Raw genomic sequence first — 17,509 nt, 5'->3', positions numbered from 1 at the left:
CCAGGCGATTGTACGCGCAGTGACGGTGGTAACCGGTATAAGTAACGGTGCAAAATTTAGTCGCACAAACTGCTAACCGTTTACCTATTACACCCGTATCCAGCTCAGTGACAATCAATAACTTGCCGCATTGCTAGCGCCAAACGTGGGCTGCAGCGGACGCAAATCGTTGCTCTCGTCCTCGTGTTTTATTGCCAGCTCGACTCGGCAGCAACTAACCATAACAAACGGAGCAATCCACGTACACGACGTGTGCCTGTACTATCAACGGAAAGACAGTGCCGCGTACGTGCTGTAGCAATACGTTGCGAATACACATAGCACGATACAGGTGCAGTCGTAAACATAGCATCCCTGCCATCGGCCATACCATGCTGAATACGCCGGTTCTCGTCCGATCCCCGAAGCTAAGCAGCATTGGGCTCGGTCAGTACTTGGGAGGGAGACCACCTGGGAACACCGAGTGCTGATGGCACCCTTCTTTTTGCATTTTTTTATTGCGTGCTTCTGTGACTTATTTTTTTTTTTTACACTCACGTGTGGGTTGTTTTATTTACTGTTACATTCAACTGGCGCAGCCTACTGGTAGAGCCAACGTCGAAGTGCAAAAACAATATGCAAGCCGCTAGGCGATTGTACGCGCAGTGACGGTGGTAACCGGTATAAGTAATGGTGCAAAATTTAGTCGCACAAACTGCTAACCGTTTACCTATTACACCCGTATCCAGCTCAGTGACAATCAATAACTTGGCGCATTGCTAGCGCCAAACGTGGGCTGCAGCGGACGCAAATCGTTGCTCTCGTCCTCGTGTTTTATTACCAGCTCGACTCGGCAGCAACTAACCATAACAAACGGAGCAATCCACGTACACGACGTGTGCCTGTACTATCAACGGAAAGACAGTGCCGCGTACGTGCTGTAGCAATACGTTGCGAATGCACATAGCACGATACAGGTGCAGTCGTAAACATAGGTCCCTGCCATCGGCCATACCATGCTGAATACGCCGGTTCTCGTCCGATCCCCGAAGCTAAGCAGCATTGGGCTCGGTCAGTACTTGGGAGGGAGACCACCTGGGAACACCGAGTGCTGATGGCACCCTTCTTTTTGCATTTTTTTATTGCGTGCTTCTGTGACTTATTTTTTTTTTTTACACTCACGTGTGGGTTGTTTTATTTACTGTTACATTCAACTGGCGCAGCCTACTGGTAGAGCCAACGTCGAAGTGCAAAAACAATATGCAAGCCGCCAGGCGATTGTACGCGCAGTGACGGTGGTAACCGGTATAAGTAATGGTGCAAAATTTAGTCGCACAAACTGCTAACCGTTTACCTATTACACCCGTATCCAGCTCAGTGACAATCAATAACTTGCCGCATTCCTAGCGCCAAACGTGGGCTGCAGCGGACGCAAATCGTTGCTCTCGTCCTCTTGTTTTATTGCCAGCTCGACTCGGCAGCGGCTAACCATAACAAACGGAGCAATCCACGTACACGACGTGTGCCTGTACTATCAACGGAAAGACAGTGCCGCGTACGTGCTGTAGCAATACGTTGCGAATGCACATAGCACGATACAGGTGCAGTCGTAAACATAGCATCCTTGCCATCGGCCATACCATGCTGAATACGCCGGTTCTCGTCCGATCCCCGAAGCTAAGCAGCATTGGGCTCGGTCAGTACTTGGGAGGGAGACCACCTGGGAACACCGAGTGCTGATGGCACCCTTCTTTTTGCATTTTTTTATTGCGTGCTTCTGTGACTTATTTTTGTTTTTTTTTTACACTCACGTGTGGGTTGTTTTATTTACTGTTACATTCAACTGGCGCAGCCTACTGGTAGAGCCAACGTCGAAGTGCAAAAACAATATGCAAGCCGCCAGGCGATTGTACGCGCAGTGACGGTGGTAACCGGTATAAGTAACGGTGCAAAATTTAGTCGCACAAACTGCTAACCGTTTACCTATTACACCCGTATCCAGCTCAGTGACAATCAATAACTTGCCGCATTGCTAGCGCCAAACGTGGGCTGCAGCGGACGCAAATCGTTGCTCTCGTCCTCTTGTTTTATTGCCAGCTCGACTCGGCAGCGACTAACCATAACAAACGGAGCAATCCACGTACACGACGTGTGCCTGTACTATCAACGGAAAGACAGTGCCGCGTACGTGCTGTAGCAATACGTTGCGAATGCACATAGCACGATACAGGTGCAGTCGTAAACATAGCATCCCTGCCATCGGCCATACCATGCTGAATACGCCGGTTCTCGTCCGATCCCCGAAGCTAAGCAGCATTGGGCTCGGTCAGTACTTGGGAGGGAGACCACCTGGGAACACCGAGTGCTGATGGCACCCTTCTTTTTGCATTTTTTTATTGCGTGCTTCTGTGACTTATTTTTTTTTTTTTACACTCACGTGTGGGTTGTTTTATTTACTGTTACATTCAACTGGCGCAGCCTACTGGTAGAGCCAACGTCGAAGTGCAAAAACAATATGCAAGCCGCCAGGCGATTGTACGCGCAGTGACGGTGGTAACCGGTATAAGTAATGGTGCAAAATTTAGTCGCACAAACTGCTAACCGTTTACCTATTACACCCGTATCCAGCTCAGTGACAATCAATAACTTGCCGCATTGCTAGCGCCAAACGTGGGCTGCAGCGGACGCAAATCGTTGCTCTCGTCCTCTTGTTTTATTGCCAGCTCGACTCGGCAGCGACTAACCATAACAAACGGAGCAATCCACGTACACGACGTGTGCCTGTACTATCAACGGAAAGACAGTGCCGCGTACGTGCTGTAGCAATACGTTGCGAATGCACATAGCACGATACAGGTGCAGTCGTAAACATAGCATCCCTGCCATCGGCCATACCATGCTGAATACGCCGGTTCTCGTCCGATCCCCGAAGCTAAGCAGCATTGGGCTCGGTCAGCACTTGGGAGGGAGACCACCTGGGAACACCGAGTGCTGATGGCACCCTTCTTTTTGCATTTTTTTATTGCGTGCTTCTGTGACTTATTTTTGTTTTTTTTTACACTCACGTGTGGGTTGTTTTATTTACTGTTACATTCAACTGGCGCAGCCTACTGGTAGAGCCAACGTCGAAGTGCAAAAACAATATGCAAGCCGCCAGGCGATTGTACGCGCAGTGACGGTGGTAACCGGTATAAGTAACGGTGCAAAATTTAGTCGCACAAACTGCTAACCGTTTACCTATTACACCCGTATCCAGCTCAGTGACAATCAATAACTTGCCGCATTGCTAGCGCCAAACGTGGGCTGCAGCGGACGCAAATCGTTGCTCTCGTCCTCTTGTTTTATTGCCAGCTCGACTCGGCAGCGACTAACCATAACAAACGGAGCAATCCACGTACACGACGTGTGCCTGTACTATCAACGGAAAGACAGTGCCGCGTACGTGCTGTAGCAATACGTTGCGAATGCACATAGCACGATACAGGTGCAGTCGTAAACATAGCATCCCTGCCATCGGCCATACCATGCTGAATACGCCGGTTCTCGTCCGATCCCCGAAGCTAAGCAGCATTGGGCTCGGTCAGTACTTGGGAGGGAGACCACCTGGGAACACCGAGTGCTGATGGCACCCTTGTTTTTGCATTTTTTTATTGCGTGCTTCTGTGACTTATTTTTTTTTTTTTTTTTACACTCACGTGTGGGTTGTTTTATTTACTGTTACATTCAACTGGCGCAGCCTACTGGTAGAGCCAACGTCGAAGTGCAAAAACAAAATGCAAGCCGCTAGGCGATTGTACGCGCAGTGACGGTGGTAACCGGTATAAGTAATGGTGCAAAATTTAGTCGCACAAACTGCTAACCGTTTACCTATTACACCCGTATCCAGCTCAGTGACAATCAATAACTTGGCGCATTGCTAGCGCCAAACGTGGGCTGCAGCGGACGCAAATCGTTGCTCTCGTCCTCGTGTTTTATTGCCAGCTCGACTCGGCAGCAACTAACCATAACAAACGGAGCAATCCACGTACACGACGTGTGCCTGTACTATCAACGGAAAGACAGTGCCGCGTACGTGCTGTAGCAATACGTTGCGAATGCACATAGCACGATACAGGTGCAGTCGTAAACATAGCATCCCTGCCATCGGCCATACCATGCTGAATACGCCGGTTCTCGTCCGATCCCCGAAGCTAAGCAGCATTGGTCTCGGTCAGTACTTGGGAGGGAGACCACCTGGGAACACCGAGTGCTGATGGCACCCTTCTTTTTGCATTTTTTTATTGCGTGCTTCTGTGACTTATTTTTTTTTTTTTTACACTCACGTGTGGGTTGTTTTATTTACTGTTACATTCAACTGGCGCAGCCTACTGGTAGAGCCAACGTCGAAGTGCAAAAACAATATGCAAGCCGCTAGGCGATTGTACGCGCAGTGACGGTGGTAACCGGTATAAGTAATGGTGCAAAATTTAGTCGCACAAACTGCTAACCGTTTACCTATTACACCCGTATCCAGCTCAGTGACAATCAATAACTTGGCGCATTGCTAGCGCCAAACGTGGGCTGCAGCGGACGCAAATCGTTGCTCTCGTCCTCGTGTTTTATTGCCAGCTCGACTCGGCAGCAACTAACCATAACAAACGGAGCAATCCACGTACACGACGTGTGCCTGTACTATCAACGGAAAGACAGTGCCGCGTACGTGCTGTAGCAATACGTTGCGAATGCACATAGCACGATACAGGTGCAGTCGTAAACATAGCATCCCTGCCATCGGCCATACCATGCTCACTCTGCCTCTGGACACGGACGCGTTCGGACGCAAGATGTCGAGCTCTGCAAGAGCGGTTTCAGCGGCCGCGTCTGGTCGTGGTAACAGGTCTTCTGTCGCCCTACCGGGCTATCGGTATGTACTACCGACTTTGCCATCAGGCGAAACTATGAAGGAGTGTCTGTTCTTACATTGTGACGTTGCCGGGAGACCATACCGCCTCGAAGACTTCCGTGACCCGCTGCAGGAACTCGGTGTATTGAAAGACGTGACCGGTATTGGGCCCTTCCAAATGACGCATGTGTGGCTCATCAAGCTACGAACTCCAGAGGTGAAGGAAGTGCTGGTTAGAGCGGGAGGCCTGGAGGTAAAAGGGCGCTTTTGCGCCGTCATTGACCCAGTGCAACAAGACATCACACTCAAAGTGCACTGGGTTCCATTCCACGTTACCGGGGAAGCATTGAAGAAGGCTTTCGACCCCTATGGCGAAGTGAAAGAAGTAAGACAAGAAGACTGGAAGGTGAGGGGCTTCGAACAAGCTGAGTCTACCACGCGTATTGTGCGGATGACGCTCCGAGAGAACTTAACACCGGACGCTCTGCCCCATTTGTTCAAGATATTTGGTGGCTCTGTGCTGGTTGTCGTTCCCGGGAGAGCTCCGATTTGCCTGCGGTGTCGACGCAAAGGACACATTAGAAGAGACTGCAGAGTGCCAAGGTGTTCCGAGTGCCGGGAATTCGGCCATGAAGCACATGATTGCGTACGTACGTATGCAAGAGTTACTGGCAGCACGCAACCCGACGACGAAGGTCTCGAATTGATGGAAGAGGAGGTAACGGAGAAACCGACAGCGTCCTCGGAAACGCCGGTTCAACAGGTGGCAAGTGTCGCAAAAAAGGTGGCAACGCCATCCGCGTCGACACAGGACGCCACAGCAGGAAGAAAGCAGAGAGAAAGAAGAAGGAATGAAGAAGAGAAGACACCGCCTGCGCCCGCAGAAACGGACCACGGGTGTGACGCGTTTAACGTGGAGATGGACGCGGAGCCAGAGACGCCATATGAGACGCCGGATGAGATGGTCACTGAGGAGCCAGCCGTGCCTTCCAAGAGGCACCGAAGCGATGCTCCAGAAGAGGAGACGCCGGCTGACAGTGTTCAGCGCCTGGAGCCGCAGTGGATGGTGGTCCGGTCGACCCGGGCCAAGAAAGGGAAGTCCGCCCCACCGCAACGGTCAGCGTCGCTCACCCGAGATGGGCAGGCGACGCAGTGACCAACGCGACTGGTGTCGCGGGTGCCCGTTGAAGCTGTCGTGCCGACAGGGACGCTCAGTTTGTGAGGGTTGCTATTTGCTGGGGGCCTTACTGTTGTTTTGCTCTTGCTCTTTGAAATGGCTATGTCGTTAGCTCCATTGCGCGTGGGAACCCTCAACGTTAGAGGTTTTAGGGCGAGACGGCGGCAGCGTCAGCTCCGACGCGTAATGTTGGAAGAAGATTTAGATATATTGGCCATTCAAGAGACTAAAATAGAGAGTGAGAGTGAGACTGATAGTATGGTTGCACAGTTTAGTGACCGCTATACTGTATGCGTTAGTCATGCTGTTGGCACAACGGCCGGTTGCTGTATTTTTATTAAGAAAGGTTTGGGTATAGTTGAGGAAAAAGTTATAAGTTGTCAGGGTGGTCGATTCGCGCTGTGCAATTTTGTATATTGCAACATAAAATACCGAATATTATGTGTGTATGCACCAACGAAAGTGAATGACCGGCTAAGTTTCTTTCAAGAAATATCGCACTATCTGAATACAGACAGATGTTTGATAGTGTTAGGAGATTTCAATTGCGTTTTGAGCTCGGACGATCGTTCGAGTGATGGATACTGGGCTGATAAGAGCGTTGTCTTTCTGAGGGGGGCCATTGGAAGAGCTCTGTTGGAAGACATTGCACATTACGCGAAAGGAGGCAATAATCGGCATTATACTCATTTTCAAGGCAATAGCCACGCGAGGTTAGACAGAGCTTATCTTTCGCAAGAAATCGCCACAATGTGCGATGACTACAAGGTGCTGAACATAACATTTAGCGACCGTTGTTTAGTAGCCTTCACGATAGGGAAAAAGATCACCGCAAAACCTAGAATGAAATGGGAAACATGGAAATTCAACGCGAAACTCTTAAAGGACGACCAATTTCTAGAAAGTGTACGCACAGAAATTGCCAAAGCAAATAATGACTGTGAAAAAGGATGGGGTGAGCGATGGGAGCGATTTAAAGAAGTCGTAAAAATGAATGCCATAGAGCGAGCAGTAGAAATGCGTTTTAAAGAGCGCCAAGAGGAAAATAACCTTAAAAAAATGCTTCAGGAATTTGTGGATGCCGAAACTGCAGCGCCAGGCACCTTTATGGAAGAAATAAGGGAAACAAAGAGTAAAATTGAGGCTATCGACACGGAAAAATACCGTGGCGCACTTATTCGCGCACGAATGGGAAAGATCTTGGCTGATGAAATGCCAACAAAGCGTGCATTGGGAACTGAGAAAAAGTATGCGAAGAGAAACGAAATAGTTGAGATTGAATACAAAGGGAAAATATCTAGAGATGCCGAAGAAATCAATTATGCGTTTACGGAATATTACAGGGAGCTCTTCAAGTGTAGAATACCGAGCAAGGCTGGGTATGAAAGCCATTTTCTAACCACTCTACCTAGGTTAGACGCCGAAGAAACAGATAGATTATCAGAAGATATCACAGCAAAGGAGATCGAAACGGCCATTGAAGACCTTAACCCTGGAAAATCGCCAGGACCTGATGGCCTAACAGCAGTTTTTTACAAAGCCTTTTGCTCGAAGATAGCCATCTTATTAGAGCGTGTTTTTATGGAGGCGTATCAAAAAGGTCGTTTGCCACCGTCCTTTAAAAGGGCGTATACAGTCTTGATACCAAAAAGCGATGACGCAAATAAACTTAACAAAGTAACAGGCTACAGGCCAATTACGCTGACAAACGTAGATTATAAAGTTTTAATGAAGATATTTGCGCGGAGACTACAAGGGGTTATTGGTGCTATAGTAGGACCGCATCAGACCTGCGGGATAAGAGGGAGGTCTATATTTACTAATATCCATGTGGCTCGCAGCATTCTTGAAACTTGTGATGCAGATTTTAGGAAAGTCGCTATGTTACAAATTGATCTAGAAAAGGCGTTTGACAGAGTATGTCACAATCTCCTGTTTACAATTCTTGGCTATGTCGGTGTTGGATCACGGATAACAGAGGGAGTTAAAATGGCATACAGTAATTGTACAACTAACCTCATTGTCAACCATAAGCTAACTGAAAGGATTGAAGTGCGTTCCTCTGTTCGTCAGGGGTGCCCCCTGTCACCTCTTTTGTTCGCAATATATCTAGAGGCTCTCTGTAAAAGAATTATTGATAGTCCGGACGTGCGAGGATTCAGCCTAGAAGGATGTGAGGTACGTTTATTAGCTTACGCCGATGATGTTGTTGTTTTCTGTGACGATAAGGAGAGTGTTCGAGCTACCATGACAATTATGCGTGAGTTTTGTGACATGACGGACAGCAACATAAACCTGAATAAGTGTGTCGGCTTGTGGCACGGCCGGTGGCAAACAACGCCGCGAGTTTTTGAAGGTATGCAGTGGAAGCTCACGCCTGGGATTTACCTTGGTGTACCGTTAGGCACGCATCGAGACACTAAAGACTTATGGAATGGCAAAGTCCAGGAATTAAAAGCTCAAACTGATAAGTGGGCCGGACGTGACCTCTCTATATTTGCACGTGCGGCTATCTGCAGAATCTTCTTGGTGAGCAAGCTGTGGTATCTCATGCAAGTCCTGAGTTGTTCCCGATTCAACCTCAAGAAATTCCATAGAGTATTTGCTGTTTTTGTGTGGCAGTCTGAATATGAAAGAACAAGCAGGAACAACTTGTTTCGCAAGTTGGGTCAGGGGGGCTTGTCATTACCAAATTTATACTTAAAGCAACTGATTTCTAGATTTTTGTTCTTACGAGACACGACAAATCCTTTCTTACGAACAGTTATTCAAGTCCGATTGAGCAATGTCTTACCTAACTTTGTTGTCTCGATGAGGGAGGGTGGGTGTTACGCAACGAGTAAGTTTTTACGTGAGGTGGTCGTAGCATTTAGATTTTTAAACCACCACTTTTCCATAGAATATTTGGCTGCAGTTAGTCGTAAGCGGATAAGCTCGGATTTAATAGATATTATGTTCCCAGAACCATTATATCGATTAATGTACCGCGAAGGCCAAGGCAAAGATGTCCTAAAACGTGTGAAACGAATGATTGTACCAGGGGGAGTGAAAACATTCTTTTTTAAACTACATACTAATACCTTGCCTGTAAAAACATGGCTAGAAGAAAGAGGGGACTATTTACCATGGGGGACTAACTGTTTGATTTGCAAGAAACCAGAAACTATAGAACACGTTTTTCTGGACTGTTGGAGCGCGGTCTTCTTTTGGGATATTATGCAAAGAACTATTAAGAAAGAATTGCCGTTAACAGCGCATGGTATCCGTTACCTATCCACAGTGCAAGACAGTACACCTTATGACATGTTCTTTCTTCTCGGCCTTCACAGTATCTGGAGAAACCGCATGGCTGTAAGGAATTGTGATATAAATGTGAGAACAGTAAACTCGTATTTTGCTGAGAATATCAGTAAGCTGCGGGAAGTTTTTCAGAAGTTAGCGTATGATGATGATCTGTTGTCATTGATGGATGCCCTTGCCAAAATGAAAGTTTTGTAATCTCAACCGCAAGCTTCTAGCGCAGCGGTGGGAAAGTGCATATTGTCAGATGGTGGGAGCAGTATGTATTGATGTATTTGTTGATTGTCTGGAAATAAAGAAAAAAAAAAAAATCGGCCATACCATGCTGAATACGCCGGTTCTCGTCCGATCCCCGAAGCTAAGCAGCATTGGGCTCGGTCAGTACTTGCGAGGGAGACCACCTGGGAACACCGAGTGCTGATGGCACCCTTCTTTTTGCATTTTTTTATTGCGTGCTTCTGTGACTTATTTTTTTTTTTTTTACACTCACGTGTGGGTTGTTTTATTTACTGTTACATTCAACTGGCGCAGCCTACTGGTAGAGCCAACGTCGAAGTGCAAAAACAATATGCAAGCCGCCAGGCGATTGTACGCGCAGTGACGGTGGTAACCGGTATAAGTAATGGTGCAAAATTTAGTCGCACAAACTGCTAACCGTTTACCTATTACACCCGTATCCAGCTCAGTGACAATCAATAACTTGCCGCATTGCTAGCGCCAAACGTGGGCTGCAGCGGACGCAAATCGTTGCTCTCGTCCTCTTGTTTTATTGCCAGCTCGACTCGGCAGCGACTAACCATAACAAACGGAGCAATCCACGTACACGACGTGTGCCTGTACTATCAACGGAAAGACAGTGCCGCGTACGTGCTGTAGCAATACGTTGCGAATGCACATAGCACGATACAGGTGCAGTCGTAAACATAGCATCCCTGCCATCGGCCATACCATGCTGAATACGCCGGTTCTCGTCCGATCCCCGAAGCTAAGCAGCATTGGGCTCGGTCAGTACTTGGGAGGGAGACCACCTGGGAACACCGAGTGCTGATGGCACCCTTCTTTTTGCATTTTTTTATTGCGTGCTTCTGTGACTTATTTTTGTTTTTTTTTACACTCACGTGTGGGTTGTTTTATTTACTGTTACATTCAACTGGCGCAGCCTACTGGTAGAGCCAACGTCGAAGTGCAAAAACAATATGCAAGCCGCCAGGCGATTGTACGCGCAGTGACGGTGGTAACCGGTATAAGTAACGGTGCAAAATTTAGTCGCACAAACTGCTAACCGTTTACCTATTACACCCGTATCCAGTTCAGTGACAATCAATAACTTGCCGCATTGCTAGCGCCAAACGTGGGCTGCAGCGGACGCAAATCGTTGCTCTCGTCCTCTTGTTTTATTGCCAGCTCGACTCGGCAGCGACTAACCATAACAAACGGAGCAATCCACGTACACGACGTGTGCCTGTACTATCAACGGAAAGACAGTGCCGCGTACGTGCTGTAGCAATACGTTGCGAATGCACATAGCACGATACAGGTGCAGTCGTAAACATAGCATCCCTGCCATCGGCCATACCATGCTGAATACGCCGGTTCTCGTCCGATCCCCGAAGCTAAGCAGCATTGGGCTCGGTCAGTACTTGGGAGGGAGACCACCTGGGAACACCGAGTGCTGATGGCACCCTTCTTTTTGCATTTTTTTATTGCGTGCTTCTGTGACTTATTTTTTTTTTTTTTTTTACACTCACGTGTGGGTTGTTTTATTTACTGTTACATTCAACTGGCGCAGCCTACTGGTAGAGCCAACGTCGAAGTGCAAAAACAATATGCAAGCCGCCAGGCGATTGTACGCGCAGTGACGGTGGTAACCGGTATAAGTAATGGTGCAAAATTTAGTCGCACAAACTGCTAACCGTTTACCTATTACACCCGTATCCAGCTCAGTGACAATCAATAACTTGCCGCATTGCTAGCGCCAAACGTGGGCTGCAGCGGACGCAAATCGTTGCTCTCGTCCTCTTGTTTTATTGCCAGCTCGACTCGGCAGCGACTAACCATAACAAACGGAGCAATCCACGTACACGACGTGTGCCTGTACTATCAACGGAAAGACAGTGCCGCGTACGTGCTGTAGCAATACGTTGCGAATGCACATAGCACGATACAGGTGCAGTCGTAAACATAGCATCCCTGCCATCGGCCATACCATGCTGAATACGCCAGTTCTCGTCCGATCCCCGAAGCTAAGCAGCATTGGGCTCGGTCAGTACTTGGGAGGGAGACCACCTGGGAACACCGAGTGCTGATGGCACCCTTCTTTTTGCATTTTTTTATTGCGTGCTTCTGTGACTTATTTTTGTTTTTTTTTACACTCACGTGTGGGTTGTTTTATTTACTGTTACATTCAACTGGCGCAGCCTACTGGTAGAGCCAACGTCGAAGTGCAAAAACAATATGCAAGCCGCCAGGCGATTGTACGCGCAGTGACGGTGGTAACCGGTATAAGTAACGGTGCAAAATTTAGTCGCACAAACTGCTAACCGTTTACCTATTACACCCGTATCCAGCTCAGTGACAATCAATAACTTGCCGCATTGCTAGCGCCAAACGTGGGCTGCAGCGGACGCAAATCGTTGCTCTCGTCCTCTTCTTTTATTGCCAGCTCGACTCGGCAGCGACTAACCATAACAAACGGAGCAATCCACGTACACGACGTGTGCCTGTACTATCAACGGAAATACAGTGCCGCGTACGTGCTGTAGCAATACGTTGCGAATGCACATAGCACGATACAGGTGCAGTCGTAAACATAGCATCCCTGCCATCGGCCATACCATGCTGAATACGCCGGTTCTCGTCCGATCCCCGAAGCTAAGCAGCATTGGGCTCGGTCAGTACTTGGGAGGGAGACCACCTGGGAACACCGAGTGCTGATGGCACCCTTCTTTTTGCATTTTTTTATTGCGTGCTTCTGTGACTTATTTTTGTTTTTTTTTACACTCACGTGTGGGTTGTTTTATTTACTGTTACATTCAACTGGCGCAGCCTACTGGTAGAGCCAACGTCGAAGTGCAAAAACAATATGCAAGCCGCCAGGCGATTGTACGCGCAGTGACGGTGGTAACCGGTATAAGTAACGGTGCAAAATTTAGTCGCACAAACTGCTAACCGTTTACCTATTACACCCGTATCCAGCTCAGTGACAATCAATAACTTGCCGCATTGCTAGCGCCAAACGTGGGCTGCAGCGGACGCAAATCGTTGCTCTCGTCCTCGTGTTTTATTGCCAGCTCGACTCGGCAGCAACTAACCATAACAAACGGAGCAATCCACGTACACGACGTGTGCCTGTACTATCAACGGAAAGACAGTGCCGCGTACGTGCTGTAGCAATACGTTGCGAATGCACATAGCACGATACAGGTGCAGTCGTAAACATACCATCCCTGCCATCGGCCATACCATGCTGAATACGCCGGTTCTCGTCCGATCCCCGAAGCTAAGCAGCATTGGGCTCGGTCAGTACTTGGGAGGGAGACCACCTGGGAACACCGAGTGCTGATGGCACCCTTCTTTTTGCATTTTTTTATTGCGTGCTTCTGTGACTTATTTTTGTTTTTTTTTACACTCACGTGTGGGTTGTTTTATTTACTGTTACATTCAACTGGCGCAGCCTACTGGTAGAGCCAACGTCGAAGTGCAAAAACAATATGCAAGCCGCCAGGCGATTGTACGCGCAGTGACGGTGGTAACCGGTATAAGTAACGGTGCAAAATTTAGTCGCACAAACTGCTAACCGTTTACCTATTACACCCGTATCCAGTTCAGTGACAATCAATAACTTGCCGCATTGCTAGCGCCAAACGTGGGCTGCAGCGGACGCAAATCGTTGCTCTCGTCCTCTTGTTTTATTGCCAGCTCGACTCGGCAGCGACTAACCATAACAAACGGAGCAATCCACGTACACGACGTGTGCCTGTACTATCAACGGAAAGACAGTGCCGCGTACGTGCTGTAGCAATACGTTGCGAATGCACATAGCACGATACAGGTGCAGTCGTAAACATAGCATCCCTGCCATCGGCCATACCATGCTGAATACGCCGGTTCTCGTCCGATCCCCGAAGCTAAGCAGCATTGGGCTCGGTCAGTACTTGGGAGGGAGACCACCTGGGAACACCGAGTGCTGATGGCACCCTTCTTTTTGCATTTTTTTATTGCGTGCTTCTGTGACTTATTTTTTTTTTTTTTTTACACTCACGTGTGGGTTGTTTTATTTACTGTTACATTCAACTGGCGCAGCCTACTGGTAGAGCCAACGTCGAAGTGCAAAAACAATATGCAAGCCGCCAGGCGATTGTACGCGCAGTGACGGTGGTAACCGGTATAAGTAATGGTGCAAAATTTAGTCGCACAAACTGCTAACCGTTTACCTATTACACCCGTATCCAGCTCAGTGACAATCAATAACTTGCCGCATTGCTAGCGCCAAACGTGGGCTGCAGCGGACGCAAATCGTTGCTCTCGTCCTCTTCTTTTATTGCCAGCTCGACTCGGCAGCGACTAACCATAACAAACGGAGCAATCCACGTACACGACGTGTGCCTGTACTATCAACGGAAATACAGTGCCGCGTACGTGCTGTAGCAATACGTTGCGAATGCACATAGCACGATACAGGTGCAGTCGTAAACATAGCATCCCTGCCATCGGCCATACCATGCTGAATACGCCGGTTCTCGTCCGATCCCCGAAGCTAAGCAGCATTGGGCTCGGTCAGTACTTGGGAGGGAGACCACCTGGGAACACCGAGTGCTGATGGCACCCTTCTTTTTGCATTTTTTTATTGCGTGCTTCTGTGACTTATTTTTGTTTTTTTTTACACTCACGTGTGGGTTGTTTTATTTACTGTTACATTCAACTGGCGCAGCCTACTGGTAGAGCCAACGTCGAAGTGCAAAAACAATATGCAAGCCGCCAGGCGATTGTACGCGCAGTGACGGTGGTAACCGGTATAAGTAACGGTGCAAAATTTAGTCGCACAAACTGCTAACCGTTTACCTATTACACCCGTATCCAGCTCAGTGACAATCAATAACTTGCCGCATTGCTAGCGCCAAACGTGGGCTGCAGCGGACGCAAATCGTTGCTCTCGTCCTCGTGTTTTATTGCCAGCTCGACTCGGCAGCAACTAACCATAACAAACGGAGCAATCCACGTACACGACGTGTGCCTGTACTATCAACGGAAAGACAGTGCCGCGTACGTGCTGTAGCAATACGTTGCGAATGCACATAGCACGATACAGGTGCAGTCGTAAACATACCATCCCTGCCATCGGCCATACCATGCTGAATACGCCGGTTCTCGTCCGATCCCCGAAGCTAAGCAGCATTGGGCTCGGTCAGTACTTGGGAGGGAGACCACCTGGGAACACCGAGTGCTGATGGCACCCTTCTTTTTGCATTTTTTTATTGCGTGCTTCTGTGACTTATTTTTGTTTTTTTTTTACACTCACGTGTGGGTTGTTTTATTTACTGTTACATTCAACTGGCGCAGCCTACTGGTAGAGCCAACGTCGAAGTGCAAAAACAATATGCAAGCCGCCAGGCGATTGTACGCGCAGTGACGGTGGTAACCGGTATAAGTAATGGTGCAAAATTTAGTCGCACAAACTGCTAACCGTTTACCTATTACACCCGTATCCAGCTCAGTGACAATCAATAACTTGGCGCATTGCTAGCGCCAAACGTGGGCTGCAGCGGACGCAAATCGTTGCTCTCGTCCTCGTGTTTTATTGCCAGCTCGACTCGGCAGCAACTAACCATAACAAACGGAGCAATCCACGTACACGACGTGTGCCTGTACTATCAACGGAAAGACAGTGCCGCGTACGTGCTGTAGCAATACGTTGCGAATGCACATAGCACGATACAGGTGCAGTCGTAAACATAGCATCCCTGCCATCGGCCATACCATGCTGAATACGCCGGTTCTCGTCCGATCCCCGAAGCTAAGCAGCATTGGGCTCGGTCAGTACTTGTGAGGGAGACCACCTGGGAACACCGAGTGCTGATGGCACCCTTCTTTTTGCATTTTTTTATTGCGTGCTTCTGTGACTTATTTTTTTTTTTTTACACTCACGTGTGGGTTGTTTTATTTACTGTTACATTCAACTGGCGCAGCCTACTGGTAGAGCCAACGTCGAAGTGCAAAAACAATATGCAAGCCGCCAGGCGATTGTACGCGCAGTGACGGTGGTAACCGGTATAAGTAATGGTGCAAAATTTAGTCGCACAAACTGCTAACCGTTTACCTATTACACCCGTATCCAGCTCAGTGACAATCAATAACTTGCCGCATTGCTAGCGCCAAACGTGGGCTGCAGCGGACGCAAATCGTTGCTCTCGTCCTCTTGTTTTATTGCCAGCTCGACTCGGCAGCGACTAACCATAACAAACGGAGCAATCCACGTACACGACGTGTGCCTGTACTATCAACGGAAAGACAGTGCCGCATACGTGCTGTAGCAATACGTTGCGAATGCACATAGCACGATACAGGTGCAGTCGTAAACATAGCATCCCTGCCATCGGCCATACCATGCTGAATACGCCGGTTCTCGTCCGATCCCCGAAGCTAAGCAGCATTGGGCTCGGTCAGTACTTGGGAGGGAGACCACCTGGGAACACCGAGTGCTGATGGCACCCTTCTTTTTGCATTTTTTTATTGCGTGCTTCTGTGACTTATTTTTGTTTTTTTTTACACTCACGTGTGGGTTGTTTTATTTACTGTTACATTCAACTGGCGCAGCCTACTGGTAGAGCCAACGTCGAAGTGCAAAAACAATATGCAAGCCGCCAGGCGATTGTACGCGCAGTGACGGTGGTAACCGGTATAAGTAACGGTGCAAAATTTAGTCGCACAAACTGCTAACCGTTTACCTATTACACCCGTATCCAGCTCAGTGACAATCAATAACTTGCCGCATTGCTAGCGCCAAACGTGGGCTGCAGCGGACGCAAATCGTTGCTCTCGTCCTCTTGTTTTATTGCCAGCTCGACTCGGCAGCGACTAACCATAACAAACGGAGCAATCCACGTACACGACGTGTGCCTGTACTATCAACGGAAAGACAGTGCCGCGTACGTGCTGTAGCAATACGTTGCGAATGCACATAGCACGATACAGGTGCAGTCGTAAACATAGCATCCCTGCCATCGGCCATACCATGCTGAATACGCCGGTTCTCGTCCGATCCCCGAAGCTAAGCAGCATTGGGCTCGGTCAGTACTTGGGAGGGAGACCACCTGGGAACACCGAGTGCTGATGGCACCCTTCTTTTTGCATTTTTTTATTGCGTGCTTCTGTGACTTATTTTTTTTTTTTTTACACTCACGTGTGGGTTGTTTTATTTACTGTTACATTCAACTGGCGCAGCCTACTGGTAGAGCCAACGTCGAAGTGCAAAAACAATATGCAAGCCGCCAGGCGATTGTACGCGCAGTGACGGTGGTAACCGGTATAAGTAATGGTGCAAAATTTAGTCGCACAAACTGCTAACCGTTTACCTATTACACCCGTATCCAGCTCAGTGACAATCAATAACTTGCCGCATTGCTAGCGCCAAACGTGGGCTGCAGCGGACGCAAATCGTTGCTCTCGTCCTCTTGTTTTATTGCCAGCTCGACTCGGCAGCGACTAACCATAACAAACGGAGCAATCCACGTACACGACGTGTGCCTGTACTATCAACGGAAAGACAGTGCCGCATACGTGCTGTAGCAATACGTTGCGAATGCACATAGCACGATACAGGTGCAGTCGTAAACATAGCATCCCTGCCATCGGCCATACCATGCTGAATACGCCGGTTCTCGTCCGATCCCCGAAGCTAAGCAGCATTGGGCTCGGTCAGTACTTGGGAGGGAGACCACCTGGGAACACCGAGTGCTGATGGCACCCTTCTTTTTGCATTTTTTTATTGCGTGCTTCTGTGACTTATTTTTGTTTTTTTTTACACTCACGTGTGGGTTGTTTTATTTACTGTTACATTCAACTGGCGCAGCCTACTGGTAGAGCCAACGTCGAAGTGCAAAAACAATATGCAAGCCGCCAGGCGATTGTACGCGCAGTGACGGTGGTAACCGGTATAAGTAACGGTGCAAAAT

The 17,509-nt window shown here is 48.5% G+C and overlaps 1 protein-coding gene, 17 non-coding genes and 3 pseudogenes across 18 annotated transcripts; all 21 read left to right on the top strand.

Moving 5' to 3' along the window:
* The first annotated feature begins 356 nt into the window (after positions 1-356).
* Positions 357-475, top strand: LOC126520088 (5S ribosomal RNA). Its single transcript, XR_007596851.1, has one exon. It is a non-coding gene; the product is annotated as a 5S ribosomal RNA (ribosomal RNA).
* Positions 476-980: 505 nt separating this feature from the next.
* Positions 981-1,099, top strand: LOC126520089 (5S ribosomal RNA). The gene has a single exon (XR_007596852.1). It is a non-coding gene; the product is annotated as a 5S ribosomal RNA (ribosomal RNA).
* A 506-nt stretch (positions 1,100-1,605) lies between these two features.
* LOC126520090 (5S ribosomal RNA) lies at positions 1,606-1,724 on the top strand. Its single transcript, XR_007596853.1, has one exon. It is a non-coding gene; the product is annotated as a 5S ribosomal RNA (ribosomal RNA).
* Positions 1,725-2,234: 510 nt separating this feature from the next.
* LOC126520091 (5S ribosomal RNA) lies at positions 2,235-2,353 on the top strand. The gene has a single exon (XR_007596854.1). It is a non-coding gene; the product is annotated as a 5S ribosomal RNA (ribosomal RNA).
* A 507-nt stretch (positions 2,354-2,860) lies between these two features.
* On the top strand, positions 2,861-2,979 carry LOC140217801 (5S ribosomal RNA; annotated as a pseudogene).
* Positions 2,980-3,488: 509 nt separating this feature from the next.
* On the top strand, positions 3,489-3,607 carry LOC126520092 (5S ribosomal RNA). The gene has a single exon (XR_007596855.1). It is a non-coding gene; the product is annotated as a 5S ribosomal RNA (ribosomal RNA).
* A 511-nt stretch (positions 3,608-4,118) lies between these two features.
* LOC140217743 (5S ribosomal RNA) lies at positions 4,119-4,237 on the top strand (annotated as a pseudogene).
* A 667-nt stretch (positions 4,238-4,904) lies between these two features.
* LOC126520063 (uncharacterized) lies at positions 4,905-6,378 on the top strand. The gene has a single exon (XM_055065465.2). It carries the CDS (start codon positions 4,917-4,919, stop codon positions 6,015-6,017), a length of 1,101 nt encoding a protein of 366 aa, XP_054921440.1. The 5' UTR covers positions 4,905-4,916; the 3' UTR covers positions 6,018-6,378.
* Positions 6,379-9,645: 3,267 nt separating this feature from the next.
* Positions 9,646-9,764, top strand: LOC126520134 (5S ribosomal RNA; annotated as a pseudogene).
* A 508-nt stretch (positions 9,765-10,272) lies between these two features.
* Positions 10,273-10,391, top strand: LOC126520093 (5S ribosomal RNA). Its single transcript, XR_007596856.1, has one exon. It is a non-coding gene; the product is annotated as a 5S ribosomal RNA (ribosomal RNA).
* Positions 10,392-10,900: 509 nt separating this feature from the next.
* Positions 10,901-11,019, top strand: LOC126520095 (5S ribosomal RNA). The gene has a single exon (XR_007596858.1). It is a non-coding gene; the product is annotated as a 5S ribosomal RNA (ribosomal RNA).
* Positions 11,020-11,530: 511 nt separating this feature from the next.
* On the top strand, positions 11,531-11,649 carry LOC126520118 (5S ribosomal RNA). The gene has a single exon (XR_007596880.1). It is a non-coding gene; the product is annotated as a 5S ribosomal RNA (ribosomal RNA).
* Positions 11,650-12,158: 509 nt separating this feature from the next.
* On the top strand, positions 12,159-12,277 carry LOC126520096 (5S ribosomal RNA). Its single transcript, XR_007596859.1, has one exon. It is a non-coding gene; the product is annotated as a 5S ribosomal RNA (ribosomal RNA).
* Positions 12,278-12,786: 509 nt separating this feature from the next.
* LOC126520097 (5S ribosomal RNA) lies at positions 12,787-12,905 on the top strand. Its single transcript, XR_007596860.1, has one exon. It is a non-coding gene; the product is annotated as a 5S ribosomal RNA (ribosomal RNA).
* Positions 12,906-13,414: 509 nt separating this feature from the next.
* On the top strand, positions 13,415-13,533 carry LOC126520098 (5S ribosomal RNA). The gene has a single exon (XR_007596861.1). It is a non-coding gene; the product is annotated as a 5S ribosomal RNA (ribosomal RNA).
* A 510-nt stretch (positions 13,534-14,043) lies between these two features.
* Positions 14,044-14,162, top strand: LOC126520099 (5S ribosomal RNA). The gene has a single exon (XR_007596862.1). It is a non-coding gene; the product is annotated as a 5S ribosomal RNA (ribosomal RNA).
* Positions 14,163-14,671: 509 nt separating this feature from the next.
* LOC126520100 (5S ribosomal RNA) lies at positions 14,672-14,790 on the top strand. The gene has a single exon (XR_007596863.1). It is a non-coding gene; the product is annotated as a 5S ribosomal RNA (ribosomal RNA).
* A 510-nt stretch (positions 14,791-15,300) lies between these two features.
* LOC126520114 (5S ribosomal RNA) lies at positions 15,301-15,419 on the top strand. The gene has a single exon (XR_007596876.1). It is a non-coding gene; the product is annotated as a 5S ribosomal RNA (ribosomal RNA).
* Positions 15,420-15,926: 507 nt separating this feature from the next.
* LOC126520101 (5S ribosomal RNA) lies at positions 15,927-16,045 on the top strand. Its single transcript, XR_007596864.1, has one exon. It is a non-coding gene; the product is annotated as a 5S ribosomal RNA (ribosomal RNA).
* Positions 16,046-16,554: 509 nt separating this feature from the next.
* On the top strand, positions 16,555-16,673 carry LOC126520103 (5S ribosomal RNA). The gene has a single exon (XR_007596865.1). It is a non-coding gene; the product is annotated as a 5S ribosomal RNA (ribosomal RNA).
* Positions 16,674-17,181: 508 nt separating this feature from the next.
* On the top strand, positions 17,182-17,300 carry LOC126520104 (5S ribosomal RNA). The gene has a single exon (XR_007596866.1). It is a non-coding gene; the product is annotated as a 5S ribosomal RNA (ribosomal RNA).
* Positions 17,301-17,509: the final 209 nt, after the last annotated feature.

Source organism: Dermacentor andersoni, chromosome 4, assembly GCF_023375885.2.
Source record: "Dermacentor andersoni chromosome 4, qqDerAnde1_hic_scaffold, whole genome shotgun sequence".
Classification (NCBI taxonomy): domain Eukaryota; kingdom Metazoa; phylum Arthropoda; class Arachnida; order Ixodida; family Ixodidae; genus Dermacentor; species Dermacentor andersoni.
This window is presented reverse-complemented; position numbering and strand designations above follow the sequence as displayed.